Raw genomic sequence first — 18,726 nt, 5'->3', positions numbered from 1 at the left:
ATTTATAAATGGCTTTTTGAGCAGTTGTGGGTGTGGAGAGAGAAAAACACTGTGCAAACCACACATCCTTGAGTTGAACCAGCGTTGTTTGTCAGCGAGGAGATGTTATTTCCATTAAATACTGACTGGTCTCCCGGTGAGGAAGTCAAATATACAGTTGCTGAGGGAATGACAAAGGCTCAGGTTTTGAAGCTTGTTTATTAATATTGGAGGGTATGATGGTATTGACTCAGTGAATAGCGTGAAAAGGGAGATGGAAGAATCCCGGTATTCCTCCATCATCACTTAACGCTCAACACCATGACGCATCAACCTCTCCTCTACCAACATGGCAGCGCCGATGCAATAAACGTACCGCGCATGTGCGCAGCCGGTCCTGGCGCTATGCGCATGCGGGTACAGGATCGGTCTTTCCTCCGAGAAGGGCTGGCCGCGGTACTTGCCGGAGGTGAAGACCGGTTTGCAGCCTGTGCTGCGACGGACTGTGAGGACCTCGTGGTACGTTGGTTGAGGCGGGGGAGGCCGGCGGGTCCGGGACGGGAGCTGTTGTCGGGTTACGAAGTAAGGAGCAGGGTGAATGTGGGCGGCAGGGGACACTCCGGCTCCGGAGTGGTGGGTGGCTGTCTCGGGAACAGTGCCTGTCCTGGGGAGAATGGAGGGGTTCGGTAGAGGCAGTGGACATTCTGGGGAGAGGATGGAACCTTGAGACGGGGCCTATCCTGGGGAACGAGAAGGGCGGCTGGAAGGCTGGCAACCCGGAGGTGGGGGTGGGAAGGAGTCTGGAGATGGAGAGTGCAGGAAGACAGGGAATGAAGCTGACTGAGGTAGGTCTGACCATAGACACACTGGATTGTGTTCTTGGTCGGTATTTTACCCGTCCCTTGGCACGGTGTGGTAATGTGCAGGATAGGATCTCGTGTATGATTTTCGGATATCTCCAGTTACAGGTGGAGTTGACGGCTGGTGAAGGTACACATGAAGAACAAGAGCCCCTTGCTAGACGCTCGCTTGAAGCACCGAGTAAAACAGGTATTTAGTGGGGATCGTTCTCCTGAATGGATCACAAAGAAGTAACAAGAGATACTATGGGGGCGGGGGGGGGGGGGGTGGAACGCTTCAACAGTGAGCTTAATATGATGCACAATTCCACGTGCATTTTGATGGTGAACATTGCAGAACTGAAACTACTGTCTTCAACTTAAAGGGCAGTTGTAATTGTAGGAAGCTGCAGTTGCCTTAGGTGGACTTGGAAAGCAAGCTGAAAGACAGGTCAGTTCAGACTGCTGACCCATAACACTTAGCAGGAGTTTAAACCAACTAAGAAGAGCAGCTTTATGGAAAAGAAACAACTTGTGGTTGACAAAGGAGGTCAAGGATTATGTTAAATTGAAACATTGAGCTGAGAAAGTAGCAAGGGCAGGGTAGGGCAGAGGACTGGGAAGTTACTTTTGCATCTTGTAATGTAAAAAAAACAAATAAGCTTACCAGAAAAGAGAAAATTGAATTAAAACTCGTGTAACATCAAAATAAACAGTTTTTGTGGATATAAAGAAGAATAAGATTAAAAACGATTCCAGATATAAAAAATGATGGAAGGTTTGAGATGTGTCTATTTTAACGCACTAAGTAATTCATGTTGGGAAAAAAACAGAAAAGAGAAAAAGAAAAAAAAATATTAATACCCTAAGAAAAACTAAACTAACTATTAAGAATTTTTTTTATTTAAAAATGGGCTGTTTATAGTATCTATAAAAAAAAATTACAAAGTCATCAGTGTCCCCAACTCCGATCCTCTCAACATATGTATATGTATGTATAAAATCAAAACCGGAGAAACAAATAGGATTGGAACAGGGTCAAATTACATCATGTGAAAATATTGAATAAATGGCCTCCAAATCTTTTCAAATTTAATAGAAGGGTCATATACGACACTTCTAATTTTCTCCAAATTTAGACATAACATAGTTTGAGAAAACCAATGAAATACGGTAGGGGGATTAATTTCTTTCCAATTCAACAAAATAGATCTTCTAGCCATTAATGTAAGAAATGCAATCATCTGACAAGCAGAAGAAGATAAATGGATTGACCCCATCACTGGTAAACCAAAGATTGCAGTAATAGGATGTGGTTGTAAATCAATGTTCAATACCGTAGAAATAATATCGAAAATGTCTTTCCAATATTTTTTCAAAAGCGGACATGACCAAAAGATATGAGTTAAAGAAGCTATCTCAGAATGACATCTGTCACATATAGGATTTATATGGGAATAAAAACGAGCCAATTTATCCTTGGACATATGAGCCCTGTGCACAACTTTAAACTGTATCAATGAATGTTTCGCACATATAGAGGATAAATTAACTAATTGAAGAATTTTATCCCAATTCTCAATAGGGATAATAAAGTTAAGTTCTCTTTCCCAATCATTTTTAATCTTATAAAAGGCCTCTGAATGTATTTTCATAATTATATTGTAAACATTTGATATTACACCTTTCTGAAAAGGATTTAGTTCTAACAATTTCTCCAAAATACCCGAAGAATCAAGATTTGGAAAGGTAGGAAGTACAGTGTTTAAGAAATTCCTAATCTGTAAATATGTAAAAAAAATTAGATCTGGGCAAATTATATTTATTAGATAATTGTTCAAAAGACATAAAACAATTATCCAAAAATAGATCAGAAAATCGTAGTATTCCTTTAGTCTTCCAAGCTGAATAAGCTTGTTCAATAATAGAAGGATGAAAAAAGAAATTGGATACAATAGGAATAGTTGAAACAAATTGATTCAACCCAAAAAATTTCAGAAATTGAAACCATTTACGTAAAGTGTGTTTGACTATCGGATTGTCAATTCGTTTATGCAATTTAGAAAGAGCAAAGGGAAGAGAAATCCCTAAAATAGAACCCAGTGAAAATCCTTGTACAGATTTAGTTTCCAGATTTACCCAGTGAGGGCTAGGAGATAAATCCCAATCCCTTAACCAACAATTCAAATATCGAATATTAATTGCCCAATAATAAAATCTAAAATTAGGCAATGCCAATCCACCTTCCTTCCTTGCCTTCTGTAAATATGTTTTACCTAATCTAGGATTTTTGTTCTGCCATATATATGAGGAAATTTTTGAATCAACATTGTCAAAAAAGGATTTTGGAATAAAAATTGGTACCGCTTGAAATATATATAAGAACTTGAGTAAAATAATCATCTTAATAGCATTAATCCGACCTATCAGAGATAAAGACAATGGTGACCATTTAGTGAACAAACATTTAATCTGATCAAGGGTAAAAAATTAACCTTGAATAACTCTTTATGATTTTTTGTAATTTTAATCCCTAAGTATATAAAAAAAGTCATTAACTAATTTAAAAGGTAAATTTCCATAAATTGGAACCTGTCTATTTAAGGGGAACAGTTCACTCTTATTAAGATTCAATTTATACCTGGAAAAATTACTAAACTGAGCCAACAATGATATAACTGCAGGAATGGATTTCTCAGGATCAGAAAATTATAATAACAAGTCATCTGCATATAATGATAACTTATGTATATCCATCCCACGAGTGATGCCAAAAATGTTAGGTGATTCTCTAATAGCAATTGCCAAAGGTTCTATAGCAATATCAAATAATACTGGACCAAGAGGACAACCTTGCCTGGTACCCTGAAATAAACGAAAAAAGGGAGATCTTTGATTGTTAGTAAAAACGGAGGCTACTGGAGTATGATATATCAATTTAATCCAGGATATAAATGTCGGACTAAAATTAAACTTCTCAAGCACAGTAAATAAATATGGCCATTCAACTCTATCAAATGCTTTCTCTGCATCTAATGAAATGGCACATTCTGAGGTGCTGCGTGAAGGAGTATAAACAATGTTCAATAATCTCCTAATATTGAAAAAAGAATAGCGATTTTTAACAAAACCAGTTTGATCCTCCAAGATAATTTGAGGTAATACCTTCTACAGCCTGGTCGCCAGTAACTTGGAAAAGATCTTGGAATCTACATTCAATAAGGATATTGGTCTATAAGATGCGCAATCAGTAGGGTCTTTATCTTTTTTCAATATTAAAGAAATGGAAGCTCTATAAAAAGATTGTGGCAATTTATGTAGTCTAATTGCTTCTTCAAAAACCTTGCATAACCAAGGAGAAAGAGTAGAGGAAAAACACTTCAAAAATTCTACTGTTTACCCATCTGGACCTGGTGCTTTCCCAGAATTCATAGAGGAAATAACCCCTTTAATTTCTGCATCTGTAATAGGAGTTTCTAATATTAAAAGTTCTTCTGATGATAATTTTGGAAAATTCAATTTCCCAAGAAAATTATGCATGGTATTATGATCATGAGGAAATTCAGAATGATACAGAGAGGTATAAAAATCTTGAAAAGATTTGTTTATCTCATCATGGTCAACTGTCAGTTTACCATTCTGTTGATGAATCTTAATAATTTGACGTTTAACCGAAGCATTTTTCAATTGGTTAGCTAACAGTTTACCCAATTTATCACTATGTATATAAAAATCAGTTCTGGTTTTCATTAATTGATTTTCAATTGAAGATGTAAGTAATAAACTGTGTTCCATTTGAAGCTCAACCCTTTGTTTGTAAAGCTCCTTACTAGGAGCAATCGAATATTTCTTGTCAATTTCTTTAATCTTATCAACCAATAAAAGAGTTTCCTTAATATGTTTTCTCAAACCAGCAGAATAGGAGATAATCTGTCCACGTATATATGCTTTAAAAGTGTCCCAAAGTATTCCGCAGGAAATTTCATCCGTGAAATTAGTTGAAAAGAAGAAATCAATCTGTTCCTTCATAAATTTAATGAAATCCAGATCTTGCAGTAAGGTAGAATCAAATCGCCATTGCTTAGTACTAGAAGCTGTATCCAATAATTTAATAGAAAGTTTCATTGGCGCATGATCAGAGATGGCTATAATGTCATAATTACAACCAGTAATTACAGATGGAATAAAACGAGAGTCAATTAAAAAATAGTCAATTCTCGAGTAAGAATGATAAACGTGAGAAAAATGAAAACTCTTTGTCCTTCAGATGCAGAAATCTCCAAATATCGAAAATTCCATTATCTGTCAAAAAAGAATTGATGGAAGTGGCCGACTTATTTGGTAAAGTCTGAATGGATATAGATCTATCCAGCAAAGGATTTAAACAACAGTTGAAGTCACCACCCATTATTAACATATATTCATTTAGATTAGGTAGAGAAGTAAATAAAGACTTAAAGAAATCAGGGTAATCCGCATTTGGAGCATAAACATTAACCATAGCAACCTTCTTATTAAAAAGTAACCCAGTAATTAACAAAAATCTACCACTCGGATCCGAAATAATATCATGTTGAACAAAAGCAATAGAGGAGTCAATAAAAATTGAAACTCCCTTTACTTTAGCATTCGAATTCGAATGGTACTGTTGACCCTTCCAAAACCTAAAAAAACATTGATTGTCCTCTTTCTTCATATGAGTTTCTTGTACAAAAATAATATGCGCATTCAGTCTTTGGAATACTTTAAAAATCTTTTTTCCATTTAATCGGATGGTTTAAGCCATTAGTATTCCAAGAAACAAAATTAATGGTCTGAGCCATATTTCTAAAATCAACCCTTTGGTATATAAAGAGTTAACCAAAATATGAACTCATGCACCCGGAAGAGGAACAAAAATAAGGGGAGGACCCGGAAATGACGACACGGCAGATATTTTAGTAGTTTGAAATCAGCCCAAATGAAAAAACTAGAAAAACTAATAAAAAGAGCAATAGAATTAAAAGGGAAACCCCTGCCCACCACCCACGGAAAAGAGACCCTCCTGAGCCTGAAGAAGGCCAGGAAAAAAAGAAATTGTGAGACTAAATCTACCCCCATGTCTCCAGAAATATAGAGGAGAAAAAAAAAGATCCACCCAAAATCCTAAAAAGTAATTAACACTATACTAAAACAGACTTCTTAATATAATTGCTAGTAAAAAAAACAAGAAGAATATAAACACTGGTAACTTATAAATCGGGTTAAAACCCGAACAAATAAAATTTAGGATGTGATAAGAAAGGCATAATAGGAAGAAGACGACAAAAAAATGGCGAAATTTAAAAAAAGCAAGAAATATTTTAGAAAAGAAACCGCCATCTTAGTTACACAAAAAATGAAAAAGATATATATCAAGACGTTAAAAAAAATTCACCTTCAAAGGATTAATAATAATAACCAAAAATAAAATACAATGGTTAAAGTAAGTAAATTAAAAAGATTAGTACGTCGATAAAGAAAAACTTTAATTTGAATATAAAATGTAAAATAAACCTACACCAATAGTCAGAAACAAAATCTGGTTTTGGAAACAAAAACTATCTTGTAACAATCAAAACCATACATTTATTAGAGATGAGAATCCGAAACAGTTGGATAGTTCTCATCCAGAAAGCTTTGAGCATCAGATGTGGAGAGAAAAACACAACGTGGTGCATTCAGAGGCGAGATTCTAAGTTTCGCAGGGTATAAAAGCGCTGGTTTTAGGTTTTTCTCATAACAATCGGACATCAAAGGTTTAAAAACGAGCCGTGCCTTCATCACTTCTGGGCTGAAATCCTCCACGAGCCAAAAGTGGAATTCTCTCAATTTAACCATCCCTAAACGCCGAGCCAAACGAATAAGGTGCTCTTTAACATGCACATAATGAAATTGAACAATTACAACCGGTGGGTTAGATGAAGAACTTGGTGATCGGCGCATAATTCTATGGGCACGATCAAGTAATGGAGGATTGTCTGGGAATACAGAAGGGAACGCATCCTTTAAAAGTTAAACGAAATACTTTGAGGGGTCCCCTTGTTCAATATCTTCCGGGAGACCAAGCATGCGTAAGTTCTGTCTTCTAGACCGATTTTCAAAATCGACACTCTTGGCTTTAAGTATTTCCAACTGTTTAATCACCGAAGATAATTTCTGCTCCAGTTTCTCAATTTTCAAGTCTCGCTTCCGAGTGTCCTCTTGCAGAGTTGCGATTAGAGTTTGATGCTATTTAACATCATGATCAATCTTATCCTGAGAATCCTGGAAAGCCTTTAAATCTGCTTTGAAAGTTTGTCGTTCTTCAAATTTTTCATTCAAGAGCTCCAATATCACATCAGAAGTCAATTCAGTACGGTTAGGATCAGTCTTTTTTTTCTTTCCATTGCCGTTAGAATCTTTCCCAGGGTCTCGCCCTTTAGATCTTAAAGCCATTTCAGTACTCATTTCTTCAAAATTCAGAGTACCCTCTTAAAGATAAGTCCAAAAAAGTAACAAGAATCTTCTGGTGTAGGTAAAAATAAGTTAAATAAGGGTGATCATAGGTTAAAAAAGTAAAGGTTATGGAGCGAATCTAAAACAGTGCTCACTCCATGAGCGTCTCCTGGTGACTCCCTCCCAAATATCAATTGGTATCTCCCGAGAGCAAGGAGTTTAGATGGGGTGGAGTCTGTTAGGTGTGTTCAGGAAGGTTTCTTGACACAATATGTAGATAAGCCTACAAGAGGAGAGGCTGTACTTGATTTGGTATTGGGAAATGAACCTGGTCAGGTGTCAGATCTCTTAAGTGGGAGAGCATTTTGGAGATAGTGATCATAATTCTATCTCCTTTACAATAGCATTGGAGAAAGGTAGGAACGGACAAGTTAGAAAAGTGTTTAATTCGAGTAAGGGGAATTAAGAGGCTATCAGGCAGGAAGCTTAAATTGGAAACAGATGTTCTCAGGGATCAGTACGGAAGAAATGTGGCAAATGTTCAGGGAATATTTGTGTGAATTTCTGCACAAGTATATTCCAATGAGACAGGGAAGTTATGGTAGGGTACAGGAACCATGGTGTACAAAGGCTGTAATAAATTTAATCAAGAAGAAAAGGAAAGCTTACAAAAGGTTCAGAGAGCTAGGTAATGTTAAAGATCTAGAAGATTATAAGGCTAACAGGAAGGAGCTTAAGAGGGAAATTAGGAGAGCCAGAAGGGACCACGAGAGGGCCTTGACGGGCAGGATTAAGGAAAACCCCAAGGCATTCTCCAAGTACGTGAAGAGCAAGAGGATAAGACGTGAAAGAATAGGACCTATCAGTGTGACAGTGGGAAAGTGTGTATGGAACGGGGCTCTTAAACCTGTGTCCTCTTGTGGCAACGGGAGGGTGAGAGAAGGTTCTGGAGTTTCCCTCTTTTGTCACATGTCTCTCTCTCTTGCAGTACCTCAGTAACAGCAACAGTCAGTATGTGAACATCGGTGTTCTGGCTGCTGACCTCCAGCGCCAGTACAGGTGAGCTCCCACTTTGTATTCTGACCATTCTTTCTGCTCCCCTTCCCCAGCGAGCTCTACTCTCCCAAACACACCTGACAGATACTTTGCAATTGTTTTGCTCTTGTGATGATCAGAATAGATTGGGTGATATGATTGGTGTGTCATCGGACTTTCAGGAGGCCTTCCATAAGGAGCAATATGAGGATATTAAACATTGTACAAGTATGAAGATGGTGTGTGTTTAATCTCTCCCTACGTGTGATACTCTTTATCTTGTCTGTGAGAGGCAGAGAGAGCAGAGGCTGTGCAGGGTAGTGAAGGAAGGTGAGTCAAAGGAGGTAACATTCTGGTGGGATGAAAACTGCCTATAAGTGGGCCATTTGTGCTTGGTGTAGGTGTGTGTGTGTGTTGAGGTACAACTCATGTAGGTACTGAGCTGTGATTGCTGAATTTACAGCTGATGCAAAGGTAAGTCTGAGGGGAGTTGAGTGGGGTACAATGTGGCTATGTGCAGTGACAGAGGTTTAAATGGAATTTTGTGTAGTGTTCCATTTTGATTGGGGGAAAAAAATAAGCACTTTATTTAAACAATGAGGAATAGCAGAGCTGAGATACAACTAAGAGGTAGTCACAGGAGGCTGAGGAACTGTTACAGGATTGCCTTGAGTCAGTGGGCTGGGCCGTTTCAAGAACTCATCTGAGGACCTGAACGACTACACCAGGATCATTACAGACTTAGTTAAAACAGCTGTGGATGATGTGTCCCCATGAAATCATTCAGGGTTTTCCCCAATCAGAAACCCTTGATGAACGATGAAGTCCGGAACCCACTGACAGCCAGATCAAGTCTGGAGGAGCGAGTATGATCTCCAGAAAGCCATCTCTCGAGTGATGGAGATTCTGGACTAGACTGGAATCAACAAGGGATGCTTGACAGCTGTGGCAGCGTTTTGAGTGCCCCAAAACTACAGAGTTAAATCTTGCGACATGGGGACAGCAGAGCTTTGCTTCCAGTTGAACTCAGTACCTTTTTGCTCACTTTGATTACCAGAACAGGGAGGAACTGTCGAGTACCCCCACGTCTCTCGATGATCCTTTGGTCTCAGTACCTGAAGATGACATGATGAGAGTGAATCCAAGGAAAGCTTCTGGTCTGGTTGGAGTACCTGACCGAGTACTGAAGACCTGTGCCAACCATCTGGCTGGTGTATTCACGGACATCTTCAAACTCTCACTCCGGCAGTGTGTGGTACCCACCTGCTTCAAACAGGCTTCAATCATACCGGTGCCCAAGGAGAGCATGGTAACCTGTCTAAGTAACTATTGCCCAGTGACACTTACATCCACAGTGATGAAGAGTTTTGAGAGGCTGGTGTTGAAACATGTCAGCTCCTGTCTGAGTGGCGATCTGGATCCACCCTAATTCACCTACTGAACCCACAGGTCTACAGCAGATGCCATCTCATTGGCTCTTCACACGACCCTGGAACATCTGGACAGCAAACATGCATACATCAGGATGCTCTTTATCAATTGCAGCCAGGCACTTAACACCATTATCCCCTCAAAACTAATCAGTAAACTCCAGGACTTGGCCCTCAATACCCCCTTGTGCAAATTAATCCTGGATGCCCTCACTGTAGACCCCAGTCAACTTGGATCGGCAAACACATCTCCTCCACAGTATCCATCAGCACAGGAGCACTGCAGGGATGTGTGCTTAGCCCCCTGCTCCACTCGCTTTACACCTATGATTGTGTGGTTAAGTACAACTCTGACACCGTATGCAAGTTTGATGACACCACTGTTTTAGGCTGTATTAAAGGGGGCGATGAATCAGCATACAGGAGGGAGACTGAAAATTTGGCTGAGTGGTGTAATAAGAACAACCTCTCACTCAATGTCAATAAGACCAAAGAACTGATTGTAGACTTCAGGAGGGGAAACCAGAGATCCGTGAACCAGTAAGCTTCGGAGGATCAGAGGTGGAGAGGGCCAGTAACTTTAAATTTCCGAGAGTCACTATCTCAGAGGACCTGTCCTGGACCCATCGCAAATATAATTGTGAAAAAAGCACAACAGCGTCTCTACTTCCTCAGGAGTCTGCGAAGGTTTGGCACGTCATCACAAACCTTGGCAAACTTCTGTAGCTGTGTGGTGGAAAGTGCTGGCTGGCTGCATTACGGCCTGGCATGGGAACACCAATGCCCTTGAGCAGAAAATCCTACAAGAGGTAATGGATTCAGTCCAGTACATCACGGGTAAAACCCTCCCAACCATTGAACACATCTACATGAAATGTTGCAGTACAGAGCAGCATCCATCATCAAAGAGCCTCACTAACCAGGCCCTGCTCTTCTCACTGCTGCCACCTGTTGGTAGTTACAGGAGCCTCAGGACTTGTACCAGCAGGTTCAAGAACAGTTACTACCCCTCAGCCATCAGGCTCTTGAACACAAGAAGATAACTACACTAATTTAAGGACTCTTTTATCTTATTATTTCATGCTCGTTATTTGTTGCTATTTATTTATATCTGTATTTGCACTGTTTATTGTCCATTGATGCTGTTTTACAGTTACTGTTCCTTAGGTTTGCTAAGTAGGCTGGCAGAAGAACCTCAGGATTGTATGTGGTGACATCCATGTACTCTGATAATAAATTTTACTTTGAACTTTGACAAAGGGATAGGACAAGATTCACAAAGGGCTTTGGTGCAGGTGAACATGTAGTTTGGAAAGCTAACAGACATGATTATTTATTGGGTGAGGAATTGAATGCAAAAGTCTTTCTGAAGAGGCCATTATTGAAACCAGATCTGGAATGCTTTCATACGGTCATAGAGCACGTGAAAAGGCCCTTTGATCCAACTGTCCTGTGACAACCAAGATTCCTATCTGAGCTAGTCCCATTTGGCCCTCATCCATCTAACCCTTTTATATCCATGTCCCTGTCCAGGTACCTTTTAAAATGTTGTTAATGTACCTGCCTCCACCTCTGGCATCCCAGAGAAAACAACCCAAGTTTATCCAGCCTCTCGTGATAGCACACGTCCTCTAAACCAGGCGGCATCCTGGTAAACTCTTCTCTCTGTTCAACAATACTATTAAGGATCTTGCCCTTAACAGAGTACTGTCTTCTTACGTTTGCCCTACCAAGCTGTAACACCTCATATTTATCTGGGTTAAACTCACATCTTCTATTTCTCAGCTCACATCTGCAACTGGTCAATATTGAACTGTATTCTTTTCCAGTCTTCTACACTATCCACAAAGTCCACTAATCTTGGTGTCATCCACAAACTTACTATCCCACCCATCTACATTTTCATCCAGGTCATTTTTATTCATTACAAACAACAGAGGGCCTAGCACAGATCCCCTGGAACTCCACTAATTACAGACCTCCAGCTTGAGTAAGTCCCTTCAACCACTACCTTCTGTCTTCTATGTGCAATCCAGTTCTGAATCCAAACAGCCAATTCACCATGGACCCCGTGCATCTTAATCTTCTGGATTAGCTTCCCATGATGGACTTTGTCAAGCACCTTACCAGACAGCATCCACTGTCCGATCTTCATCAATCTCTCTCATCAGTTTGTCAAAAAAACTCAGTCAAGTTGGGAAGGTACGATCTACTATGCACAAAGCCATGCTGGCTTTCCCTAATAAGGCCATGGGTTTCCAAATGCTCATATATCTTATCCCTAAGAATTTTCTTCAGCAATTTCTGTACAACTGATGTGAGACTCACTGGTCTATAGTTCCCAGGATTTTCCCTTGTTCCTTTCTTAAACAGAGGTACAACATTCGCCACTCGCCCGTCCTCCGGGACATCGCCTGTGGCTAGAGAGGATGTTAAGATGCTGGTCAAGGGCCAAGCAATCGCATCCCTTGCCTCCTTCAGTAACCTGGGGTAAATCCCATCAGGGCCTGGTGATATCCACCTTAATGCTCATTGGAGGCTCCTCTTCCTTGACCTCTAAACTTCCTAACGTATTGATACACTCGTCACTGATCTGGTCCTCCACCTCCTTTTCCTTGGTAAATACTGAAGTAAAATACTCATTAAGTACCTCACTCACACTCTCTGCATCCAAGCAAATGTTCTCCTCTTTATCCTAGAGAGGTCCTGCCCTCTACCTAGTTATCCTCTTGCTCTTAATGTATGTATAGAATGTCTTGGAATTCCCCTTAATTCTACTTGCCAAGGATTTTCGTGGCCCCTCCTGGCTTTCCTAATTCCCTTCTTTAGTTCTCTTCTGGTTTCTTTACACTCCTCGTGTACTATCAGTGTACCATCAGTGTGATTGCACATTTCCTATTCCTGAGTCCCACCCAAATGGACTCTGTGTCTGGCCTCTCCATTATGACTCCTGTGTGCAGCTGTGATATTGTCCCTGATTAGTAATGCAACTCCCCACCCCCTTTTTACTTCCTCCTCCATCTTCTAAAACTTTGAAAACCTGGTACATTAATCACCCATTCCTGCCCCTCTCAAACAAGTTTCAGTAATGGCTGCAGCAGCATAGTTCCATGATCTGGTCCATGCTCTTAAGTTCATCACCTTTACCCATAACACTTCTACATTAAAATAAACACATTTCAAACTATCCGACCCATCGTGCCTGGTATTTTGATGTTGCCTTTCAATATTTTCCTTACCATCTACCTTCTGGTCTGATCCTTCTCTTACTGACCTGGGGTCCTGGGCCCTATCTACGCCCGACAATTTTATATACAGTTGTTCCTCCTTATCTGTGAGAGATTGGTTCCGGGACCCCTCGTGGATACCAAAATTTGCGGATGCTCAAGTCCCTTATTCAACCTGGCTCAATGTGGTGGATCTAAGGACCCAGCGGAACCCCAGACCTTATTTAACTTGTCTCAGTGCAGTGGACATCAGGACCCGGTGGCAGAACTCTGAATCCGCAGTGTTTCTGTTCATGAAAATAATCACGATCGTGATTGAAAATAAAGTGGAAATAATAAAGCGACCGGAAGGAGGTGAAACACCATTGGTCATTTGGAAAGCGTTAGGCTACGTCGTTTAACAATCAGAACAATTTTAAAGGATAAAGTGAGAAAGGCTCTGCCCCGATGAAAGCTACAATTATTACTAAACAACGCAGTGGTTTAATTTTGGGTTTTTGATCCTCCACATCAACCCGCCACAGTGCAGAGCGCACTTGGGAGCGATCTGTCACTTGATCGAACTCGGGAAATTCCATTCCCGAGCCCGGCACTGAAACATATGTTCTTAAGTGTTTTATGTGCATAGAAAGGTAAAATATATATTATATACGAATGCAAACATTTGACTAACTGATGCTAAATAATACTGGATGTACCTGTTCTGACTTGCTTAATGAGAGGACTTCCGATTTTTTTCGATCCCGATCCACGATAACCCAGGCGCATCCTCCTGTATATTTTAAATCATCTCTAGATTACTTATAATACCTAATACAGTGTAAATGCTACGTAAAATAGTTGTTATATAGCATTGTTTAGGGAATAATGACAAGGGAAAAAAGTCTGTACATGCTCGAACAACAAGTACTGGAGGAGCACTTCTGGGTTTTCGCGATTTGCGGTTGTTTGAGTTCGCGGATAAGGAGGGCCGACTGTACCTCTATAAAACCACCACTCATTCTCCTGTCCGCCAATGGGAACAGGTCCACTTTGCTCTACCTCACTCCATCACTCAGTCCGTGAGTCTTGGCAACATCCTTGTAAATCAACTCTGTATTCTTTCCACCTTAATATCACTTTTCCTGTAGTAGGGTGACTGAAACTGAACCCGTTATTCTAAATGCAGCTCGCCAATGGCACAATTACAGCATTACTTGTATCTTTTGGAGTGAGAGGGAGCAGTATGGAGAGGTTGAGCAAACTTGGGTGGTTCTTTCGGGAGCATCAGGTGCCTGTTGGAAGGTGATAAAGTGGCCATAGGGGTAGACGGGAGTTGGTCAGAACCTTTCTCCCCAGGCTGAAGATATCAAATATGAGTGGGCACAGACTTAAGGTGAGACAGGGAAAGTTTACAAATTTTAAGAAGTTTGTGTAGCTGGGACAGGCTCTCAGGAGAGGTGGTGGAATGAGACACGAGTAATGTTTTAGAGGTGTTTGAATTGACACATGAAAGGATAGGGACGGGAGGGATACAGACCATGACCAGGCTGAGGATCGTAGCCTGAGAGCGCTACAGCACTGAAACAGGCACTGGTTTTCTCCCTAGTCTCATTAACCCATACCTGGACGGTCATCCTCTCATTATGTACCTCTCCAGACTCTCATTGTGGCCAGGGGCTTGTTGCTGTGCTGTTCTACATTGTACTAGACTGAAATACAACATCCTGAGAGGTTTTGTCAGGGTTGATGTAGAGAGATTGTTCCAATTGTGGAGAATCTATTACAAGGAATCATAGTTTATAAATGAGACAGTGTTCATGTAACACCAGTGGAAGGAATGTTGAAGTTGTCAGTCTTGCTCAAATGGTGGTGGGAGACTATTTTAATGCAGACAAATATCAGAGTTGTGTTGCATATGCATCTTTTGGCAATAAAGTTGATCTTTGAACCTTTTAAAGGGTCATAGTGGGGAGGAATGTGGAGACATTGAGAGTTTGGGTGGTAGTAATGCCTTCTCTTGCCCTTCCCTCATAGTATGGATTATGGACGCAGGAAGAGGAATGCATTTCGGATCCAGGTGGAGAAAGGTGAGTCAGACATTGTGACGGTGGGGGTGGTGCTTGGTTTTCTATCTGAGGGGTGCAAGGAACTGGCTCGACATCAGGATCCCATAGTGGAAGGGGAAGGGTCCCACTCAATGTGGATGTAATCTCTGTGTGTTGGAGTCCCAGGGTGAAGGAGGGAGGGGCATTGCGTGTCAGGATGAGGAGGGCAAATAGAGGAAATAGTTACAAAAGAAATATTTAAGAGGCATTTAGATAGACACATGAACAAGCAGGGTGGGTGATACACAGACTAGTACCTTTTCTTCCTCAGAAGACCAAGGAAATTCAATTGGTGACCTTCACCAATTTTTATCAATGCACCATTGAGAGCATCCTATCCAGACACACCAAGGCCTGGTCTGGAAACCTTTTTACAAGAAACTGCAGAGTTGTGGGCACAGCTCAGTACATAATGGAAATCAGCCTCCCATTAAAAGATTCTTTCTACACTTTGCAAAGCCTCAGGAATACAGCCAACATAATCAAAGACCCTTCCCGCCTTGGATGTTTTCTCTTCTGCTTCCTCCTACAGGGCAGGAGGGATAAAAGTTTGAGAATGTGTGCCACCAGGCTTAAGGACACCTTCTATTGTTAGACTTCTTGTATGCTGAAAGATGAACCCTCAAACTCCTTATGGTTCTTACACTTGCCTACCTGCACTGCACGTTCTCTGATTGTAACTCCATATTCTGCATTCTGTTATTCCCTTTTGCTCACACACCATCTACAAATTCATTGACACCACTGCTGTTGACAGAATCTCAGATGGAGACAAGGAGTCATACAGTGCCTATAAAAATATTCATCCCCCTTGGAAATTTTCATATTGTATTGTTTTACAACGTTGAATTACAATGGATTTTATTTGTCATTTTTGATACTGATCAACAGAAGAAGACTTTAGTGTCAAAGTGAAAACAGATCTCTACAAAGTGTGATCTAATTTAGTTACAAATATAAAACAGAATAATTGATTGCGCAAGCATTCACCCCCTTTGTCAATATTTAGTAGGTGTACCTTTGGCAGCAATTACAGCCTTGAGTCTATATTGTTATGATTCAGCAACAATGAATATAGAATAGAGACAGGTTTTTTTTAATAACAAATAAAACATTTATTAAACACTGCTTTAAAAAAAACCCAAAAGTAAACAAACGACTAACTTAACCAGAAGTCAGCTGCGATACGGCAGCTCGAACAGTTCTTAAAGCAAGAAATGTGAACACAGTTCTTTAAAGTAGTATTGTAAAAAGTCCAAAATGATTTACAGTCAGTTAGGAGAGACTTTCCTTGAAGTAATAAAATCCTCTTTCGCGACGTTACTGCTGATCCCAGCCGAAGTATACTTTGCTGAGGGATTTACGATTGAAGGAAATAAAACGGCTTAAAGGCACTGACCTCTCCTTGGCGAAACTCTGCGTCTAGCTCTTTCTGCTTTCAGAAATGCAGGAGCTATCTTGGACACAAGTTACTAATTCCTTGCACAAGGATTAAATAAGGTTGAACCTGTTTCACTACCGACATCAACTTTCCTCGATCCTTCAGCTTCCCGAACTTTGATAGATCTTCACTCTCTGACTGGACTTTAACTGGCAGTATTGTAGCAAAACTGCCAGCAATAACCTTTGAGACTTAAGGCAGAAAATAAAACTCCACTTTAAAACAAAACTGCGTCATAACATCGAATACGCAGCAGAACGGAGTCACTGGTGAATTCAACCACGAGCTGCCCTGCATCACAGGGAGGGGTTCTCCTTTTATACTCTGTTGGGGAAAAAACTATCACATGACCTCACTGGCAGGAAAATTACATCGCTCCACCATCATAAGACCATTACATCATGCCCAGCATAGCCTCAATTACATCATGGTCATGTGACAGGCACAAGATACCCACGGGTACGTAACAATATGGCTACGTCTCATCAGCTTTGCACATCTGGACACTGAAATTTTTCCCCATTCTCCTTTACAAAACTGCTCAAGCTCTGTCAGATTGCATGGGGATTGTGCGTGAACAGCCCTTTTCAAATCCAGCCACAAATTCTCAATTGGATTGAGGACTGGACTCTGACTTGACCACTCCTGGACATTAATTTAACTTTGTTGTTTTTAAGCCATTCCTGTGTAGCTTTGGCTTTATGCTTGGGGTTATTATCTTGCTGGAAAAAAAATTCTCCCAAGTCGCAGTTCTCTTGCAGACTATCAGGTCTTCCTCCAGGATTTCCCTGTATTTTGCTGTTTTCATTTTACCCTCTACCTTCTCAAGCCTTCCTGGACCTGCTTCAGTGAAATATCCCCACAACATGATGTAGCCACCACCATGCTTCACGGGAGGGATGGTATGTTTTTGATGATGTGCAGTATTTGGTTTACATCAAATATACTGTTTAGTCTGATGGCCAGAAAGCTCAATTTTAGTTTCATCAGACCATAGAACCTTCTTCCAGCTGACTTCAGAATCCCACATGCCTTTTGGCAAACTAGCCAAAAGTTCATGTGGGATTTTTCAACAGTGGCTTTCTCTTTGCATTCTCCCTAAAGCTGAGAGTGACAGTTGTTGTATGCACAGTCTCTCCCATCTCAGCCACTGAAATGTGCAACTCCTCCAGAGCTGTCATAGGTCTCTCAGTGGTCTCCCTCACTAGTTCCCTCCTTGCGCGGTCACTCCGTTTTTGAGGACGGCCCACTCTAGGCAAATTTATAGCTGTGCCTTGTTCTTTACATTTCTTGATGATTGACTTAACTGTATTCCAAAGGATTTTCAGTGACTTGGAAATGTTCTTGTATCCATCTCCTGACTTGTTCTTTTTAATAACCTCTTCATAGAGTTGCTTGGAGTGCTCTTTTGTCTTCATGATGTAGTTTCTGCCAGGGTATTGACTCATCAGCAGTTGGACCTTCCAGATATAGGTGTAGTTTTACTACAATCAATTGAAACACCTTGACTGCACATGGTGATCTCCATTTAACCAATTACACGACTTCTAAAACCAATTGGTGCTGTCATATTAAAGGGAGTGAATACCTATGTAGTCATTTATATTTGTAATTAATTTAGATCACTTTGTAGAGATCTGTTTTCACTTTGACACGAAAGTGTCTTTTCTGTTGATCAGTGTCAAAACGAAATTAAATCCACTGTGATTCAATGTTGTAAAACAATAAAACAAGAAAATTTCCCAGGAGGCTAAATAATTTTTATAGGCACTGTACATGAGTGAGAGTGATCAGCTGGCTGAGTGGTGTCAAGACAACAATCTCGCCCTAAATGTCAGCAAGATGAGGGAATTGATGATGGGCTCCACGAAGGGGAACTTGGGAGAATACACTCATTGAGGGATCAGTGGTGGAACGGATGAACAGCCTCCAGGTTTTTGGGTGTCAACATCTTGGAGAATCTCCCGAGGGCTGTATACGCAGCCAGTTCCATCTTGGGCACAACACACCTTGCCATAGAGGACATCTTCAAGGTGATAACGTCCATCGCTAAGGAACCTCACAACTGGGACACATCCTCTTGTTAGCACTGTCAGGGAGGAAGTGCCTGGAGGCTCACACTCAATGTTTTAGTTAGAGCTTTCCTCACCCATCAGATTCCTGAATTTTTCAGAGCACAGGTTTATTCCTCTTTTCCACTACTTATTTACTTTTGTAACTTATAATTTTTTT

The 18,726-nt window shown here is 40.6% G+C and overlaps 1 protein-coding gene across 2 annotated transcripts in view; it reads left to right on the top strand.

Moving 5' to 3' along the window:
- The first annotated feature begins 369 nt into the window (after window positions 1-369).
- nvl (nuclear VCP like) overlaps window positions 370-18,726 on the top strand; it is a 64,010-nt gene continuing 45,653 nt past the window's right edge. The window contains exons 1-4 of one of the 2 annotated variants that reach the window (XM_073056225.1): window positions 370-498; window positions 942-1,029; window positions 8,263-8,333; window positions 14,983-15,035. In XM_073056225.1, coding sequence (XP_072912326.1) covers window positions 976-1,029; window positions 8,263-8,333; window positions 14,983-15,035 — 178 coding nt within the window. In that variant the 5' untranslated portion in view covers window positions 370-498; window positions 942-975. Of the gene's footprint in view, window positions 562-941; window positions 1,030-8,262; window positions 8,334-14,982; window positions 15,036-18,726 lie in introns of both variants that reach the window. The other variant, XM_073056224.1, reaches the window with a different exon arrangement.

The sequence above is a fragment of the Hemitrygon akajei genome, chromosome 9, assembly GCF_048418815.1.
Source record: "Hemitrygon akajei chromosome 9, sHemAka1.3, whole genome shotgun sequence".
NCBI classification, from domain to species: domain Eukaryota; kingdom Metazoa; phylum Chordata; class Chondrichthyes; order Myliobatiformes; family Dasyatidae; genus Hemitrygon; species Hemitrygon akajei.
Note: the sequence above shows the minus strand (reverse complement) of the source record. Positions and strands in the feature narration are given on the sequence as shown.